The sequence below is a fragment of the Aotus nancymaae genome, unplaced genomic scaffold, assembly GCF_030222135.1.
Source record: "Aotus nancymaae isolate 86718 unplaced genomic scaffold, 86718_ANA_hifiasm-v0.15.2.pri h1tg000007l, whole genome shotgun sequence".
Taxonomy (NCBI): domain Eukaryota; kingdom Metazoa; phylum Chordata; class Mammalia; order Primates; family Aotidae; genus Aotus; species Aotus nancymaae.
Genome location: NW_026988418.1, coordinates 49,840,526 through 49,859,852, shown reverse-complemented (window position 1 = coordinate 49,859,852; position 19,327 = coordinate 49,840,526). Strand labels below are relative to the sequence as shown.

General features: G+C 37.0%; 1 protein-coding gene across 2 annotated transcripts in view; it reads right to left on the bottom strand.

The window, feature by feature from the left end:
- Positions 1–8,333: 8,333 nt before the first annotated feature.
- Positions 8,334–19,327, bottom strand: part of HS2ST1 (heparan sulfate 2-O-sulfotransferase 1) — a 174,039-nt gene continuing 163,045 nt past the window's right edge. The window contains exons 5-7 of one of the 2 annotated variants that reach the window (XM_012464797.3): positions 16,513–16,610; positions 12,594–12,751; positions 8,334–11,677 (exon numbers count right to left, since the gene is read on the bottom strand). In XM_012464797.3, coding sequence (XP_012320220.1) covers positions 11,448–11,677; positions 12,594–12,751; positions 16,513–16,610 — 486 coding nt within the window. In that variant the 3' untranslated portion in view covers positions 8,334–11,447. The remainder of the gene's footprint in view (positions 11,678–12,593; positions 12,752–16,512; positions 16,611–19,327) is intronic. The other variant, XM_012464798.3, reaches the window with a different exon arrangement.

Below are 19,327 nucleotides of genomic sequence, written 5' to 3'. Positions count from 1 at the left end.
TGTTTAAGCCACATGACTGGAAGAGTTCCCATGTGACCACAGACTATGAATCTCAGCTGGGAAGCACTGCCAGCGATGACAGCAGTAGGGATTTCCAAGTAGCCACAAGTATTCCCACACTGCGTCAACCTATGGCTCCACAGATATTGCCAAGCCAGGGCAAGGAGCCCTCCTGCCAGTAAATCCATCACAGTAAACTATTAAGTATGACCAAGGAACACCGGGACCAGAAAGTCCAGATGAAATGCACTTAGTAATTTTGGACTCTCAGCTGTGTCCCTGAACTTCCTGAGTACACCAGTAGCCATTCTGAGGTTTAGCCCCCACGTTCTCCTCACAGAAAATGGAAACTCATTAGAAGGGGTGGAACTGATTGCCTTACTCCAGATTACATTGAGACTTTTTTCTTCTTATTGATCTGCTCTGTTCTCCCCCAAACGATGTTTCAGGGATTACCGAGAGGGTGGACTATATAAGATATACTATAGTTTATAATGCAGTCCAATGTAGAAAACAGACGGTGTTGGAGCCAGACTGACCTGGATTCACATCTTTGCTCGTAACTTCTGTTATGAGAGGCCTTAGGTTACTTAACCAGCTAGGTTAAGCTCAGCTAGAGCTTCAGTTGTCTTATCTGTAAACTGGTGCTCTAGTCCAATGGTTCTTAACTTTAGCTTGGGTCAGAACCACCTGGACAGCTTATTAGGAAACATATTGCTAGGTCCTACTCAGAAGGCTGGGGCCTAAGAATTGGCCTTTCAACAAGTTCCTAGGGGATGCTGACACTATTGGTCCAGAGATGGGATTATAACCTAAGAACCACTGCAATTGTTTAATCTGTTTAGAACCCTTGCTCACTTTGAGAGACAGGCACACAGCAGGAAGGGCATCCGGGTTTGATGGACTAGGAATCTTGAGGGCTGGGGAGCCCATCTTCCACCTACTAGCTTTGTCAGTTTCAACTGTAAAATGAGGATAATAGTATCTACCCTTCCATGTGAGAATCTAATGAGAGGATAAATGTGAAATGAAAGTGCCTTATAAAGTATAAAGTTCTAAATAATTGTAAAGCATAATATGAGGATTATCGAAAGGTGAAAGCTCACGGTACAGAGAGAACCTGTAGTGCAGTGCCTGGCAAACAGTGGGGGCTCAATAAATATTAAATGTAAAAAACATCAACATAAAATTAAAATTTGCCACTGACTCCATGCCAGAGATTTCAGTCTTTGTCATATATTAAGATAAGAAAAGGTAATAAAGTTGTAACACATGAAGTTCGTATTCCAATTGTGGGTGGCAAGGACCTCCTTCCTGGCTTCTGATCCAATTCATTATTCAGATCTCCACTACTTAATGTGGAACCACTGTGGATCTTGATAAGAGGAAAAGGCTGGGCTCTGTTTCCACTTTGCTCTTGGCAGTACTCAGGCCTCCAGTATAACTTTCTTGGAAAATGAATAGGGCTGGCTCCCAGAGAGACTAATCTAATCTCATCTTGTCCACTCAGAAGATCCATATCAAACATTACAGACTGTCTGACTGCAGGACCACAGCAGGAAGGGGCATCTAATTCCATCTGGATTTGGATCAGTGATTAAATGATCAAGTAGAGAGCCATTAGCATGGGAGAAATAGAAAAGCAAAATATAACTGACCTACTTCTTAAACACTGTTCTCATCTAAGGTGTTATTCAAAGAGCCCCCACATGAAACAAAGGCAGAGAAACAGAGTGAGCCTGCGAAAGAGAAGGGAGTTTAAAGTCCACAGCCTCCTTTAAAAACAGACATGAATGGATCAACATGCTGCATTTTCACTGTTTATGGGCGTGACAGTCTGATCAGATAACCATGCTATGCCAAGAGACCTAATTAGTAATCCTCTGGCGAATTTTAAATTACTTTTAAGGGGAAAAAATATGTCTCTGGTAACTCTTGATTGAATAAAATGTCACTCATTTCTGGTCAGCCATTTTCAGGAAGGCTCTGCCCACTTCAAATGGAATTACTGGTGAGTTCAGTTACCCAGAAAAGGTGTATTTCAGCTAATCAATTTTGAGAGATGCTTAAGAACATCCAACAGTTTCCAACACCTAAGACTAAAACCTCTACATTGTTTTTTTTTAACAGCACAACCTGACTGTCTTATCAAGAGGGCACCCAGAATCAATAAAATGGATACAAACGAAATGTTATTGCCACAAGCAGTTTAAATACATCTCTCAAGCTGCTACATGAAATACCCAGACTTAGGTCTAATTGGTTCACATTTGTGAAAGCAAAACAAAGTTCGGAAGCCAGATCACTTGGGGACTGTAGGTCTACTCTTTGCCAGATTTTAATATTTAATTAGACACAGGTTAAAGCTTTGATACTTTAAGAAGGCACATGCTTAAAAAATCACAAATTAGCAAGTTTAACTGACAGTTCTTTGATGTTAAGTTTCTACTAAGAGACTGAGTGATTTTAAATTGGAAAGAAAAGAGAACGGAGGGAGAGAGAGAAAGAAAAGAATAAGCTGATTCTAGAATCCCAGAATAATCACTCTTGGATCTGCTGCTCAGGGAGAGAAATTTCTTAACATTCTTACAGTTCAAAATACTTGTTGCCTGTTTCATGGAGGGTGTATTTAGCAACAAAACCTGGACAGGGGTCAGTTACTGCCCTTACAGCTCATCCTCTTTCTTTTCCAGCATCACTGATAGACAGGCTGAAGGCTCTAGAAATGTAGTTGCCCACACCCTTGATCTAAAAGAAAATTAATCTAAATACGTTTTCTCTGTTTCCCTGTAAATGTTCTCAGTGCTAATGATGTGAAACATTTCCAGGCATGACTTTCATTTTTAAACTTCAGGTTTAGAGAAGTAGAGGTAGAAGCTTAGAGTTGGTGTGTTTCATTAGCAGCCTTTGTCATCAAACCAGAGGACAGTAGAAAAGTTTCTAGGGGGTTCTTTCTAAACTATAACCCAATTCACAAAATCTGGAAGAGCAAAAGAGGCAAGGACGCCAAACATCTGATAGGGAGATAGTAAATTCCTTCTCTGTGATTCTAGTTTCTTCGGGAAAACACTAGTCTGTTTTATAAGCTTTGACACAGGAAGTAATCATCATTGCCTGATTGAGGCAAAAGCAAGGGGTGCTGAAAATTTGCACAGATGCATTGTGCTACAAACTCAAGTTACTGCATTCATTTCCCATTTACTGATTATATCCCACCTGTGACCAAATGTTGGTGTTTCTGGCTCTGAGATCTGTCTACCTCTCCCCAACCTTCTCTCTACTTTCTTGATAACTGCAGTCTCCTCAGAGGTTTTCATGTTCTCGGTTTTTAGCTTGAGAGCCTATTCTTCACACTGCTGCTATTTTTCAAAAACTCAAATATGACCACTTCGTCCTCTGCTTAAAACCTCCATCACCCATCATAAGAAAACCCAAACTACTTAGCTTGGGATTCAAGGCTCTGAAAAAAACCCCTTTGGTAAAAGGAAGAAAAACACAAGTAAGCCTCAGGAAGGACACAGGTTTCTCTGCTCTAGTGAAGGGATAACCCCATAAATATTATTAGCGACAGGGGTCTTGCTGAAAACTCAAATATGACCACTTCGTCCTCTGCTTAAAACCTCCATCACCCATCATAAGAAAACCCAAACTACTTAGCTTGGGATTCAAGGCTCTGAAAAAAACCCCTTTGGTAAAAGGAAGAAAAACACAAGTAAGCCTCAGGAAGGACACAGGTTTCTCTGCTCTAGTGAAGGGATAACCCCATAAATATTATTAGCGACAGGGGTCTTGCTGTTGCCCAGACTGGTTTCAAACTCCTGGCCTCAAGTGATCCTCCTGCCTCAGCCTCCCAAAGGGCTGGGATTATAGGCATGAGCCACCTTGCCTGGCCAACCCATAAATATGTAAAATGACTTCTGTGGGTTGGCATATATGTATAATATTGATTCCACATGAACTTCACACAACCAGTTTATAATTAATTCTGAGAACACAACCCATTTGTGAGATTGAGACTAAGTGTATTGCTTTATTTGTATGTATTGTTTAAATGACTTTAGAATTGAAATAGAATTAAAAATTGCATGTGAATGGCAACAATACCTGTCAGGATAAAACCTTATCCTTTTAGCCTATTAACCCACTAGGTGTCTAGAGAAATGAGACAACAGATTTATCACAAAATGAAGCTATCATATAGAGGAATATGGAAATCCGCATTTTAGAGGTAATTGGTACTAGATGTCTAGAACTTGATCACGTGGGATAGGTTGATGTGTATGCTATTTCCAGGTTAAAACTAAGAGATGAAGTTAAGTGCATTATAAGGCCCAGGAGGGGTTAGGAATCCTTAACAACAACAAAAAAGGGAAGTAGTTTATCAGTAAGCTAAGAACTATTTTTGCATGCTGCTTTGTGTTTCCTCTTCACCCATTTCATCCCAACAAATAGAGGCCATACTCTATTTGTTCATCTTTCTTATTCCTCATGCCTGGCACAAGTCAATGAATGAATGAGTGGATATATACTTCCCTTTTTCATTCATATCTATCATAAAGTTAGCACTTACTTTGTGATAGGAACACTGTGTAGAAACATGCTAAGTTTTACACATCCATTACTTCATTTACTTCTCAAACTAACTGTTGGTATTATTGTTATTCCTCCTTTTCAGATGAGGAAACTCAGCCTTAGGGGAGTTAATCTGTTCACAGTAACAAGTGGTGATGCTCTGGAGCCCATGTTCTAACTATTGTACAAAACTGCCCCTTTTTCAGGGCTAATCAGAGATCTCTCCACACCATTTAATTGTACCTTTCAAAAGTCAATTTCAGTTGCTCAGCTATGAAAACATCCAGAAATCATATGGATACGGTGAAGGGCTGTAGGGAAAGAAAGGAAGCAAGAAGAGAATGTTATGGGAATATGAGAGCTCAAATGAAACCAGAGATCTTAGTTTTCAAGGTAAAAACGTAAGGTTATCAAAAGTTTTTTAAAAAAGGGTATGGTGACCTCACTAACTTGGTCATCTGGTTTTGAATAAACACAGGGCCAAAAGGTGAGAGGAAAAGAACAACTAGACCACTCTGAGAAATTATCTTTCCATGAATCTCCCATTGTTTTCAAACCAAAAAAAAATTTAATCTCGGGACTCTATTCTTACAGAACGAAACAGGTAAAAGGCAAAAACAAACAGAAAAATCATTTTACGTTTTTCCTGTTGTTTATTCTCATAAGTCATAAGTGCTATATATTATCTGGAAGTCCTTTACAGGTTAAAGAGGCCCCTGAAATATCTTAACACTTTCTAATGTGTTTAGTCCCATGCTACTAGAAGAAACAGAGCAAACCACACAGAGAATAGTGGCTTTATAAAATCTTTACTTGTTTGCTCAACTGGTTATTCCTGAAGTAGAAAGGGGGTAACCTTGCATTTTGAATCAGTTTTGTTATGATGCTGTTTGTTATTTTTTGTTTTGTTGCAAGTTGCCACATCTATGCTCTGTGGTAACAAAGGTGAAAAGGAAAGTAAGGAAGCCAAGGTAAGGTAAGGGGTTGGGGACATTCCTTCAGACAAAGGGAACAGATGGACAGAGATTTGGGACTAGCATTTTTGTACTTGTTACTACTGGAAGAAAATTCTGAAAGTTCAACTCCTGCATTAAAAATAGCTGGTGATCATAAAAGTATATGCAGGTGTAGGCAACAATCTTTGCACACTAAGTTCATTTTTCAGATATCCTGAAAGCCTGAAATTCCAAGATGATCGCCTAATTAATATCTCTAAGGCAAGTATCCTGTTTGCTCACAGAGTATGGATAGTTTCCTTTCTGTTCAAAGAGTGCAAATCATTTCACTCCCGGGATCCTGAGTTTTGTATGTGTACTATTTAGCAGTCTTTACTGTTCAAATATACTAAGATATAAACTCAAGTCACTTCTGGAATAAGCAAGTCCTATCTTCTTCAGAACAGTCAGCATTTCCCCTCTTTAATCTGTACAAATGAGTGATTGTATGTGGAAAGAACAGCAAGAATCAGAACCAGGAGTATCTGTACTACAGGTACATAAATGAGGCGGTATTAAGATAATCAGTAAAAAGTACAGTCATTTAAAAATATTTATAAAAGTATCATTTATGAAATGACAAAACTAGTATTTTGCAGGGTGAGAAGGGCACATCAGCTTGGTAACAATATTCCGGCATAGCATATAAATGCCATCAGTTATTAGTCTACCCTGGCCAGTACTTTGCATACATCATGCCCGACCTTTACAACAATCCTGTTATCTCCATTTACTGACATCATAGTGCTTAATGCATATCTCTCAAACCCATGCTCTTTGTTCTGCCACTGCAAGTGCAAACCAAATACTGTTAAGAAAATTCATCATTGAACTGGCATTTTATCAACCCAATATCATATCATATAAATAGAATCAATCAAGCATTGATCAAAACAGTGAGCCAGTGGTTAGAAATTGAAAATCAATGAAATTGAGACTTTCTTCTTTAAGGGAAAAAAAAAATTTAGAAATGTGTGTTCTTAAAGAAATATTATGGACATGTCCAAACTGTGCCATAAATACTAGATTAAGTTACTTTCAAATTTTTTTATTCTAATAGCCCTTTCTCTATTTTTCTTTTTTTCTTCTAATTAAATATATACTTTGTAAGTTTTCTATCTGAAATTTTATTGCCAGTAATGAAGTACAAAGCAAAAGCAGCAGAAGCATGTCAGTTCATATAAAATATTGCCACAAATAAGCCATAAAATCATTAGAAACCAATGATGATGCATGCTTTTCTGATGGCAACACTGAGAGTTGACATTGAACACTGAGTCAGCTTGGAAAATGTCCATCAGTGTCAAGGCTACAAAAGAAAATATTAAAACAGGACACCAAACCATTTTTCCCCTTCCCACTAAGTGTTTATTTTATAGCTTTTGCATCAGGTAGTCAACTGAAACACTTCAACAACAGAAAGCTGGCAGAATGTTAAGGAAAAGGAGTGATTATCTCTCCAACAGATGTGACAAAATGGTTTCAAGTTGGAAACAGTACTGCATAAATGAATCAACTGAATGGGGTTGGGGAGGGCAGGAAAAGAGGAGAGAGAAAGTAGTGAGCATCTTCCAACAGGACTATGAGGGGGAAAAAAAGGCACTGTTGAGCTATCTGTGTATTTATAAAATAAAAGTCAAAATACACAATCCATGTTTCCCAAAATTACTTTGAACACTGCTTCAGAGATGCTCACATACCTGACTCTGAATAGAAAGAATAGAAAGCTACAAAAACTGTTGAAAAAATGATACAGACAGCATCAATATGTGTCAACACAGGCTTACCAGTAATGCATTTTAAAGAGTTCATCACCATCAGGGTCCATCTTATAAACAGTGCTGCAAAGGCCACAAAGCTGCATGAAATTATAGGATAAATCTGACTAAATGATCACTCATTTTGATCTCTAAAATTCCTGCTCCAAGAAATCAGAAAGTAAGCTCCACTCCAGAGGAGCTGAATTGGCAGTGGATTTGAAACAGGGTTGCTTTTCTCCTCAGAAGGCTGCCAAAAGAGCAGTTTAGTTGGCATCATACAGCAACTTTGCATAGGATAAACGGATTCGAAAACCTAACAGCCACTTCCCTGCTTTCTCTGAAAGTAAACAGTGTTAATTTATGAAGAGTCCAACTCAAATCATAAAGGAGACGCACCTGGGCCTCTTCAAGGCGAACTTCATAAAAGGTTACAGGGTGCTTCTCATAATGACTCTAGGACCATAGGTGTGTTTGGGAATGACCAATGGGAAAATCCAGTTAGATGATTTACACAGATGTTCTCTATGTAGATTTGAACTTAAATTAAAATGCCAGCTATGCATTTGGGAACCAGCCTTTAGTTGAATTCTCCAGTGCTTTTAGAATTATCTGATTTTATTAAAAAAGAGAGAATCATTGTCCACAAACTATTTTCTTTCTAACTATGCAAATACAGTAAGCAAATCATCTGCAGTATCAAAATATTGTTTGTAAATCACTGATTGCACCAACAATTTTAGGAATTTCCAATAGGACATATATTGAGAAAAAGGAACAGACTTCAAATTATAGGCATTAACCAAATTTTAAGATTAGAAAATAAAATTATAAAAATCAGTAAGTTTAAATTGTCTAATTTTCAATAGTTTACATCCAATCATCAGGAATTCAGAAGCACCCAATATGTTTGAAGTTGCACAAATGCGTATGGATGATAGAAAAGTAATCCTCATGCAGTATCTTAAGTGTTGCTATCAGATATTTAAGTGCTACTTTACAGATTAAAGCTGGGTAAAATCAAAATATATTTTACTTCCCATTGTATTTTAAAACAATCACAATAATTTACCAACAGTTGCCATTTCACAGCAATTAGAAAACAGGAGTTGATACAAGTTGAACAGAAAGGTATCTTTTCCTCTTTTAGGAAATAAACATATATATATATTTTTCACATACACACATAACATTATCTTTAAAATTCCAAGTGGTTAATTTACTTTTGTTTTATAAAAAAATTATCTCCCTATGGTCAAAACACTGAAAAAGCGCAAAGGCTGAAAAAAGAAAACCACATTTGCCACGTTAAAAAAATACATTATCTCAGTGGTTCTATTTATTTAATTGATTATAAAGTATTATGACTCCTAGTACTGTGCTGGACCTGATGGAATTAAATTCACTCCTTTCTCAGTCTCCAGAAAGGATACTCCTAACCCACCCTAAAATATGATAAAATAAATGCCCCTATTCTGAACTGTTAAATTGGGAAAGAAAACATGCCTACCTGGAAACAATATAAGTCATAAAAGTTTATGAATCTGTGGGAGACTACATGAATCAGAAAGCAATTCTTTGGATATAAGTTAAGAGCTTTTAGAAGTATATAAACTCTTTTAGGCCTCTAGAGTACAGATACAAAGATGATTTCTCCGTAAGTAATGATTTAGCCAGTGCAATGGTTGGTAGCCCATGGTCTGTATCTGGCATGTCATCTCTTTTTGTAAATAAAGTTTTATTGGAACATAACTGTGCTCATTTGTTTACATACTATCTATGGCTGCTGTTGCAGTACACTGGCAGGGCTGACTACCTGTGACAGAGACCCTATGGCCTGCAAAGCCTAAAATATTTACTCTCTGGCTCTTCCACAGAAAAAGTTTACTGACGTCCTGATCTAGTTCACCAAGTACTGCTCTAGTTACCTAAGAGAGTTAATGCACCTCAAGAAGATCTGAGCATGTGGTGCAAGAATAACTTGCACACTGGGGTTCGTTCATTAGCAGGTAATGTCAAATCCCACCTTGAAGTGGTGCTTTACTTTTGGGCAAGGAAATAATTTATACACATTTTCAGGAAATATCTATAAAAGTCAATTTGAAAAAAGAAAAAGGCCAAATTTAAAAAGCCTGGCTATGTTCTCAATATTTTTATATCATTGTGAGGAAAGGATGCTAAGATGATTCTGTCATTCTTTTAATTTTTCTTGTTTTTTTTTTATAAATGTTTTCTCATAAGAAGTGTTCCCTCATGCCCTCCCACACAATTAATAACCTTTAAGGCAATGTACCTAAAATGCTTACAGTCTGGTGAAGCCTTGTTCAGAAATATATACTTAAACCGTAGGTATAAAACAGCTACCATTTCTGAATAGTAATGTTAAATAAAAATAGAAACATCTTTCAAATTTGAAGAGCAAAGTTTCCCAGACCCTAGTCAGCTAACAAAGCCTATTTCTAACAGGGAACTTCCTGAACTTAAGCAGCTGTTCATGAAGCTTTAAGAGTTCACAGGTGTTTCATATTTCAAGCGTTGTTGAAACATGGAAGATAAAACACTGAGAAGATATTTATCAAACACAAATTTATATGAAGATTAACTTTTTCAACCAGCTTACAAGCAGACTTTTCCCTTCTTTGTTAAAAAATGAATGGTATGAAACTATATGTTAAAGATGTTTCTACAGTAACACCTTACATTTATATAGCGCTTTACAATTTTCAAAGTGCTTTCACATGCCATCTCATTTAATCCTCACAACAGCCCTGTGAGGTAGGTACAGCAGGTATTATTATCCTCATTTCAAGATGAGGAAATTGAGGCAAAGAGAGGTTAAGTGACTTGCCCAAGATCACACAGCTGGTAAGTGGTAGAGCCTGAAATCAAGTTTTTCAGGTAGAACCTGAAATCAAGTTTTTTGACTCCTTATCCAGTACTCTTTCCACGGTAATTACTGCCTCAAGTTATGAATAATGAACTGTGTATCAAAACTGAAAGCTTATTGAAGTTCATTTCAGTGATGTCTTAACAGTAGAGTTAAATGAGAAATATAAGAACAGTAGGTCTGATGGTTTTACTTGACATAAAATTGGTGCAAAACCACTTTTGTCTAATTACTTGTAATCTTTTGGTCCAAATACATAAAATATGCAATATTTACAGCATTTTCCTTTTTTGTAAATGCAATGCTTTAAAACACATTATAAAGCACCTTAGTAAAAATAGTCTACAGGTAAAAGTACAGAAGAAGTAGGAAAATCCTACCCATACCACAGCTCACTAATGGAGTCATAATACAGAGTCACCAATATCTCAGTTTACAGCTTTACAAATAACCCATGGAGAAACAAATACTAAACTTACTTTTTTGATATTAATGTGTGGAAATCTTAACTAAAACTTCAGACAATCTTAGTATTCTCTGAAGTATCTTCTCAATATTAGCTATTGAGGAGACAGGAATGAGAAATACTGCTTTGACCCTTTATCTTTTGACCATATTAGTCATGATTTAAATTGATTTTTAACACTAATCATCATTTAAAAAATTAAAACCACCTACATAAATATGGCCAAATTCAACTACAGCAGAAACATTTCTTAGCAAATATGATTAAACATTCCAATAAATTTCATGAGACATGACTCACAAAAACAAAGTACACACTGCCAAGCAGTTATTAACACTATTCAGTAGAGGTGTATAACCCAAACCCTCAGCGAAGGCAGAAGAGGCAAATGGACTAATCTTCATTCATGGTTAGCTGAAAAAATGGTTTATCAAAAACAAGAGTATCAGAACCTTTTCTGAAATTGTATTTAGCCTTTTGATTAGACCTGCCATGAGTTCATTTTAGGTGATGTATATTTTCCCCCAGGCAGGAGGTTATAACTTTCACCGAAGTTTAGCCAGGAAAAATAAAAATGCCTGAAACTTAAACTTAGAACACTGACATACCAGCCAGTATCTACTTCCTTGACGTTACTGTCTGTTTCCTAATTTGGCTCGATACAAATTGTCATATACACCTACTGTCAGCAATCCAGACTGTGGAGCTGAGAAGAAAGGTGAAGACAGGGTCAAATTTTAGTTCAAGAATCCAACAGCCACACCTTATACTCAGCTCGACTTCGGGTAAATCTTTTCATAGAAAAAGTTTTGTGCGAGGATGTAGAGGTCTCCATCTTTTTCTCGAACAGCATGGGCTCTGATGAATTGGAACTGCTCTAGTGCAAATTCATAGAACTCATTCTCCATTTTCCAAATATCAGATTGCTGTAGTTTTGCAATGGTTTGTTTAGTGGGGAGTTTCTTCTCTGTGGTTTTCCTAAGATGAGATTTCTTTCCTACTTACAAAGGGGAAAACAAAAAAAGGAAAGGTAAATAATTCTTGGAGAACACACAAAAGATCAATTCCTCCTTATTTGCAGAGGTGGTTAAGTTAATATGACATGCTGAAGAACAGGTAACATAACTGTCTTACATAATTAAGGTAAAAATGGAGGCTTGATCACACTAGAGCCATGATTTAGTCCTTTAGAATGTAAATCCTCAACCTATTAAAGACTTAATGAAATGTCAAATAGCAAATGTAAGGACTGGCACACAGTAAAGTGTAGGCTGTCACCTCACACACTATATTCTCAAGTGCTTGTTGCTCTGAGACTAGCTGATTTTTGATAAAATATCTATTGCCAAACTGAATTCTACTTTCTCATAACCTGTATTCTCTAAAATTATGTGTTAGAAGCTTGGGCATATGCATACTCAAGGAAAAGAGTTCCTATGACTGCATCTTATCAAACAGCAAAACAACAACAACAACAACAACAACACAATTAGCTTTTCACTTTCAGATATGTAATACAGCTCAGGCTGCTAAAGCATGGCTTAGGCATACTATAATAGATGAAGCACATGATGACTGTTATCAGTGTGATTCAGTTGCACTATCCCACCTCTACTTCAAACTGGTGGTAGGCAGGACCAAATCACAGGCCTAATGTTTGACATCTGGCATTACTGAATATACATTTCTAAGGCTGGTTCTGTAGTTTGTATCATTCCACTTAATACAGTGCCTTCTAATTTTCACCTAATTCACAGTTATTCAATTGAAAATACTGAGCAGAAACAGACAAGATACCTGCATTTCTGGAGCTGTTGTGTTTCACTGAAGAAACTTCAAGTCATGTATATTTTACAAGTTGCAAATAAAAAAAGAAACCAAAAAAACCTTTAAAAAGAAACCCTTCCTTTATATACCTGTGCGATAGAGTTCAGTAGCACCCCTGAAAAACCGGGGCAATGCTGCCTCCAATAACATGATAAAATCTTCAAGCTCTTCAGTAACTCCCACCAGAAAATATTCATTAATTAGGTTATACTTGGCTTGATCCATAGCCCACCTGCTTCCCACATTCCTGAAACCAAAGAAAAGGAATTAAAAGCCTGGTTGTGAAATCTGCTGAGTATTTTTGGTGCCTTTGACACCATATATTATAGAGAAAATAAACACATGTATATCCAAAGCCTCAATGCCCTTTTATTACATCCTGTGGGAGGCACACCTGTTTCTAATTTCCTTTGCTTCCATCTCCAGTTTCTGCTCAACTATGCAGTGCTAATTCAGAGTTTACCAGAGGACTCTTAACCTGAACAATTTAGTTTGAGGGCACTTTAAAAATGTATATAGATATAAAACATATATCCCTACCATATGATTTAGTGTGTATTTAACTTTTTAAAACTACTCTAAATTCTGTTAGTTTAAGAGCTCTCTATTAAGGTGTAAACAATTTGTGTTTACTGCTTATTTTGTGAGTTTAGAGTTTTTGTGAGCTATATGTTTTCTGAAATTTCTGAGGAATAGAAAATTGATAAGAAATCACTCTGCTAAGAATCTTTTATTTTTATTTTCATTTACATTGTTAGCTAATGCTATTAACACAAATTTGGCCCAAAATAAACTATACTTTTGGGTTCTTTTTAGCATGAATATTCCTTAATCCAAATTCTAGTTCTGCCTTCAAGTGGTAGTATGATCTTGAGCTGGTGGCTTCACCTTTCTCAATTCTGTTTTCTCAAACTATTTTAAAAAAGGGGAGCAGTGGTTAATTGGTTTCTAAGGACCCTCCTAGTTCTGTTAGTCTATGAAACATACTAAAGAAATACAATTAACATCTCCTCAAAAAATGCCCAATAGAGCAACAGTCTTTATTGTTCTAAGACAGGAATTGGCAAACTTTTTCTATAAAAAGCCAGAGGATAAATATTTTAGGTTTTGCAAACTACATAGTGATATGGTGTGGATATTTGTTCCCTCTAACTCTCATTCTGAAATGTGATTCTCAGTGTTGGAGGTTGGGCCTGGTGAGAGGTAAGTGGATCATGGAAGCAGGTCCCTTGTAAATGGTTTAGCACCATTCCCTTGGAGATAACTGAGTTCTTGACTCAGTTAGTTCATGAGATATCTATTTATTTAAAAGACTGGGAGCTCTCTCTTCATTCTCTTGCTCCCATTCCTGCCATGTGATATGCCTGCTCCCACTTCACTTTCTGCCATGACTGTAAGTTTCCTGACCCAAATGGATGTTGATGCCATGCTTATACAGCCTGCAGAACCATCAACCAAGGTGTACCTTCCTCAGGTATTCCTTCATAGTAATGTAAGAATGGCCTAATAGAGAAAATTGTTACTAAGGAGTGGTATATTGCTATAAAGATAGCTGAAAATGGAAAAGTGGCTTTGGAACTGGGTAATGGGCAGAGGTTGGAAGAGGTGGAGGACTCAGAAAATTGTTACTAAGGAGTGGGGTGTTGCTATAAGGATAGCTGAAAATGGAAAAGTGGCTTTGGAACTGGGTAATGGACAGAGGTTGGAAGAGTTGGAGGGCTCAGAAAAGGGAAACTTTGAAATTTCTTAGAGACAGGTTTAATGATTGTGACAAAAATGCTGACAGAAATATGGACAGTAAAGTCCAGGCTGATGAGGTCTCAGAGGGAAATGAAGTTATTGGGAACTGGAGTAAAGGTTGCTCCTGTTATGCCTTGGCAGAGAACTTGGCTGAATTCCAACTCATGAGAGCAGCCAAGTGGGCTGTACCCTACAAAACCATGGAGGCAGGGCTGCTCAAGGCCTTGGGAGCCCACCCCTTGCACCAGGATGCAGGAGATGAAGTTGAGGATTATGTTGGAGCTTTAAGATTTAATGACTGCCCTGCTGGATTTCAGACTTGTGTGGGGCAAACTGCACCTTTCTTTTGGCCAATCTCTTTTGGAATGGGAATATTTATCCAATGCCTATACCACCATTGTATCTTCAGAATAAATAACTTTTTTTTTTTTTTTTTTTTTTTTAACTCACAGGCTATAGGGTTGAAGCAACTCATCTCCAGATGACATTTTGGACTTGGGACTTTTGAGTTCATGCTGGAATAAGACTTTGGGACTACTGAGAAGGGATGAATGTATTTTGAAATATGAGAAAAACATAAGACTTGGTGAGCTAGAGGCAGAATAATATGGTTTAGATGTTTGTTCCCTCCAAATTTCATGTTGAAACGTTATTCCCAATGCTGGAGGTAGGGCCTGGTAGGATTGGATCCTTGATTGGATCATGGGAGCAGATCTGTCATGAATGGTTTAGTGCCAACCCCTTGGTGATAACTAAGTTCTCGCTCAGTTCACACAAGATCTAGTTGTTTGAAAGTCTGGGAACCACACCCCCAATCTGCCCCTACTGCCCACTCTCTTGCTCCCACCATGTGATATGCCTGCTCCTGCTTTACCTTCTGCCATGATTATAAGCTTCCTGAAGCCCTTGGTGGTGCCATGCTTGTACCTCCTGGAGAACAGTGAACAAATTAAACCTCTTTTCTTCATAAATTACCCAGACTCCAGTAGTCCTTTATAGTAATGTAAGCACAGCTAATACACATGGTTTAGGTTACAATTACTCAACTCTGCTGTTGCCATGTGAAAATGGCCACAAGCAATAAATAAAAAATGTATGTGGTTGTGCTCCAATAAAACTTTATAGAACGGGTGATGCAGCTGGGCTCGGTGGCTCACGCCTGTAATCCCAGCACTTTGGTAGGCCGAGGCAGGTGGATCACTTGAGGTCAGGAGTTTGAGACCAGCCTGGCCAACATGGTGAAACCCCATCTCTACTAAAAACACAAAAATTAGCCAGGTGTGGTGGCGGGCACCCACAGTCCCAGCTGCTTGGGAGGCTGAGGCAGGAGAATAGTTTGAATCCAGGAGGCAGAGGTTGCAGTGAGCCGAGATCGTGCCCCTGCACTCCAGCCTAGCCGATAGAGCAAGACTCTGTCTCAAAAAATACAAAATAAAACAGGTGACGGGTCAAATTGGGTCTGCAGGTTACAACCTGTAGTTTGCCAATCCCTGTTCTAAAGAAATGATTAAAAATTGAGAAGGCATTCTTTATAGGCTTCCAATTCTTGTACTATTATGAGGCTTTGATGTAATCTATTGAGTAGGACCTTAAACTCCACAGCAACTTGATGATATACCTCAAATAATGAAGAAATTCCTTGTATTTCTCATTATGGTTTAAGGAAGAAACTTTGACTATGTTCCTTTTTTCTCCTATATTTCCTGTTAAAATGATTGAATGGAACAAATAAATATGTAAAAATATTTTTAAAAACTAAAACAACACATTCTGAGGAAATAAATTTTTTTATTAAAGTATCATTATTTTCCACTTGGTATTTACTAGCAAACTAAACCACAACCATAACTTTGGCTTCTCTTAAAGTCAAAATCAGTTTAACAGGAAAACCAGGTGAATTTTAACCCACTAAACCTCTTCTTAATTTAACACGAATAGCTAAAACAGTAAGGTTGGGACAAAATTAGATTTATGATGCCTCTGGTCTCTAATTCAGAGCTTCACTGGAATACAGCAAAACATAACACCAAAAAAAAAAGAAGTATTAAAAACCAGCATCTGAGAAAACAATGCAAGGATATTAGGATATTACTCTATATGAGGAATCTTTTAAATGCATTTACTGCAAAACTAGATATTACTCAATTACATGTTATTTTGAGTCTAGTCTTTGACCGATTTCCCTAAATCTAGCCCTTGTGAAATGAAACACAGATTATAGAGATAATAAGGATGATAATCAAATTTGAGCCAACTTTATCTCCCTACCAGCATTCGGAGCTATGGCCACAGAAGAATGGGATTTGAAGCCAGAGCTTCTCTGGAGCACAGTCTGAGCCACCCTCTGCTACACATTCATCAAAGGTCTAGAACAAAGACAAAGCAGCACAGGTAAGCCATAAATCCAAGTCTCATCTATCAAATATCTAATGTGGTAAATTATGAAATAAATGAATGAGAGTAAGTGGGATGAGACACTCTTATTTTCTTTGGAGTCATATAACTTAATCACCTACTGCCTTGTAACAGGCAGCTCTGAGGATATGGTTTAGAATCTTAGGATAGGTTGATCTGTCTGTCTGTCTGACTATACCTTTATCTATATAACTTGCTTCATGTGCTTTTTAAATGTGTTATGTATTATGTTCAACTACAGTGAAAACTTCCTGAGGGGATCATGCAGTAGCATTTGTGTCCTGTAGAGCATATAGAATAGTGCTATATAAACCACTTGGACTTGTAAATGGCTGCTGAAAAGACTGTACTTTGGGGATTTACAGGGTTATTAAAGGCACAGCTGTAATGGAGATGAAGACAGAGGAAATAAAATATGTTCATGAGGCATTTGACTTTATTTCTGAAATTTTTTAGATGGTCTGATTTAGATTTGCTAGCCTAGGCCATTTTCTAAAAAGTAGTTTTATTATTTGTGCCAAATTTTGTAGCTCATAAAAAGAAATAAGAAGCGAAAACTTTATATATCTACCATATCCCAAACTATAGCTATTCAAATTTGAGTATTTGGTGATATTTTCTCAAAATGAATACATTGTGCCTGTCACTTGAAAGAACATCTGACAGTGTTGATACCGCAGGGATTCTCAGATGGGAACTATGCTGACCCTCAGGTGATATTTGGCAATGTTTGAAGACAATTTCAGTTCTCACAGCTGAGGTGTGGGGAATGCAACCAGGCAAAAGTAAGAGGTGCTGGTAAACACCCTACAATGTATAGGAAGCCCCCCACAACAAAGAATAATCTGGCCGAAAACAACAGTGTTGAGGTTGAGAAATCCTGTGATAGGCCAATGATAAAAATTAAGCTTTCAAGCAAAAAAAAAATTTTTTAGAAAACTTTTATCTGCCACCATAAGCTTGACAGTCTCCCAATACTTAATACTTAAAGACTTTTCTGATGAAATCAGTGGTGATATTAATAAATAAGAGTTTTTAACACTGTATAACAAAATATGTTACATTTGAAAGGTCTGTATAACTCAGTGAACCAGTATGTTCCAAATGACCAATGTATGATGTTTCAAAATTATGCTTGGTTAAAAGACTCATTCAAAGTGTAAAACATATTAACAGATTTTAAAGCAGTAAAGTATAAAAAGTTCACTACTATGGTTTTAGCTTCTACATTGCAACTGACTTTTGAAACTACCACTTGTCAAGTTTTAATGTAGTATTAGAGAATAGCCACAATTTTTTGAAAAGTCTATTAAAATCCTCCCTTTTTCAATTATGTATCTGTGTAAAGCTGGATTTCCTCTATACAATTCAACCAAAAGAACATTTTGAACAAACTGAATTCAGAAGCAGGTATGAAAATCAGCTGTCTAGCTTCTCAAGGTTCAAAGCAAAATGAAACAAAACAGAAAAAGAAAAAAAAAATTGGTTGTCTATAGTGGGCCAGATGCTAAAACGATTTGCAGAGATGTAAACTGGTGCCACTCTTTTCATTTTTTTTGTCGAGGGAGAAATAGTTACTTTCACTAAAATATAATTTATGTTAACATAAGATGGCTTTACTATTGTTAAAACATAATACTTTAAAATTTTTTTCAGTAAATGGCAGAAAAAATTTTTTCAGTAAATTTACTGATATTGGTAAATATGAATAGATATAACCTAAAACAAAGCAAAACCTATAAGCAAAAGTTCTTTAGGGAATCCTTAATTTTTAAGAGTAGAAAAGCAGTTCTTATATCAAAAAGTTTGAGAACTACTGATTTAACTGATATTCAATGCTCATCTTTGGATTACTTAATATCCCTATTTTCCAGGTATTGGGCAGAGATTAAATTAAGTAAAACTCTAGTTCTAAATGTGCAAATTTGAAATCTCCCAACTCAAAAGTCTTTTGTTCTTTACAAGATCAAGTGAAAGCTATTCTAGGTGCACATATATTTAAACTGTGTTTGAAGTGTAACCACAAAGCAGTTCAGATTACTGGAATATTTCAGTTTAAAACACAATAGTTGCCATAAGTGCTGAATTGAATACTGTTTAATACATCTCAGAGTATCACTTGAGGTGCAAATAATCTTCAATTTTATAGAAAGAAATCTAAACTTTTTTTGAGAATAAGTGCCATTGCAAGGTATTTCCAACATAATCATGGCCACCCTTTAATCCCCATTATCTTTTTTTTTTTTTGGAGACAGAGTCTTGCTCTGTCACCAGGCTGGAGTGCAGTGGCACAATCTCGGGTTTGCTACAACCTCCACCTCCTGGGTTCAAGCAATTCTTCCACCTCAGCCTCCCGAGTAGCTGGGACCACACGCATGTGCTACCACGCCCAGCTGATTTTTGTATTTTTAGTAGAGATGGGGTTTCACCATGTTGGCCAGAATGGTCTCGATCTCTTGACCTTGTGATCTGCTCACCTTGGCCTAAAGTGCTGGGATTACAGGCCTGAGCCACTGGGCCCCAGCCAATCCCCATTATCTTTCTAAAACCCTTCCAGCTTTAGAAATGTTATATGCATGCAGTTTTATCAACTTTACAGATATGAGTTTAATGAAAATTCTTGCCAGTTAAAGATGTGAAGGAGTTATTGGCAATAAACACCACTTTA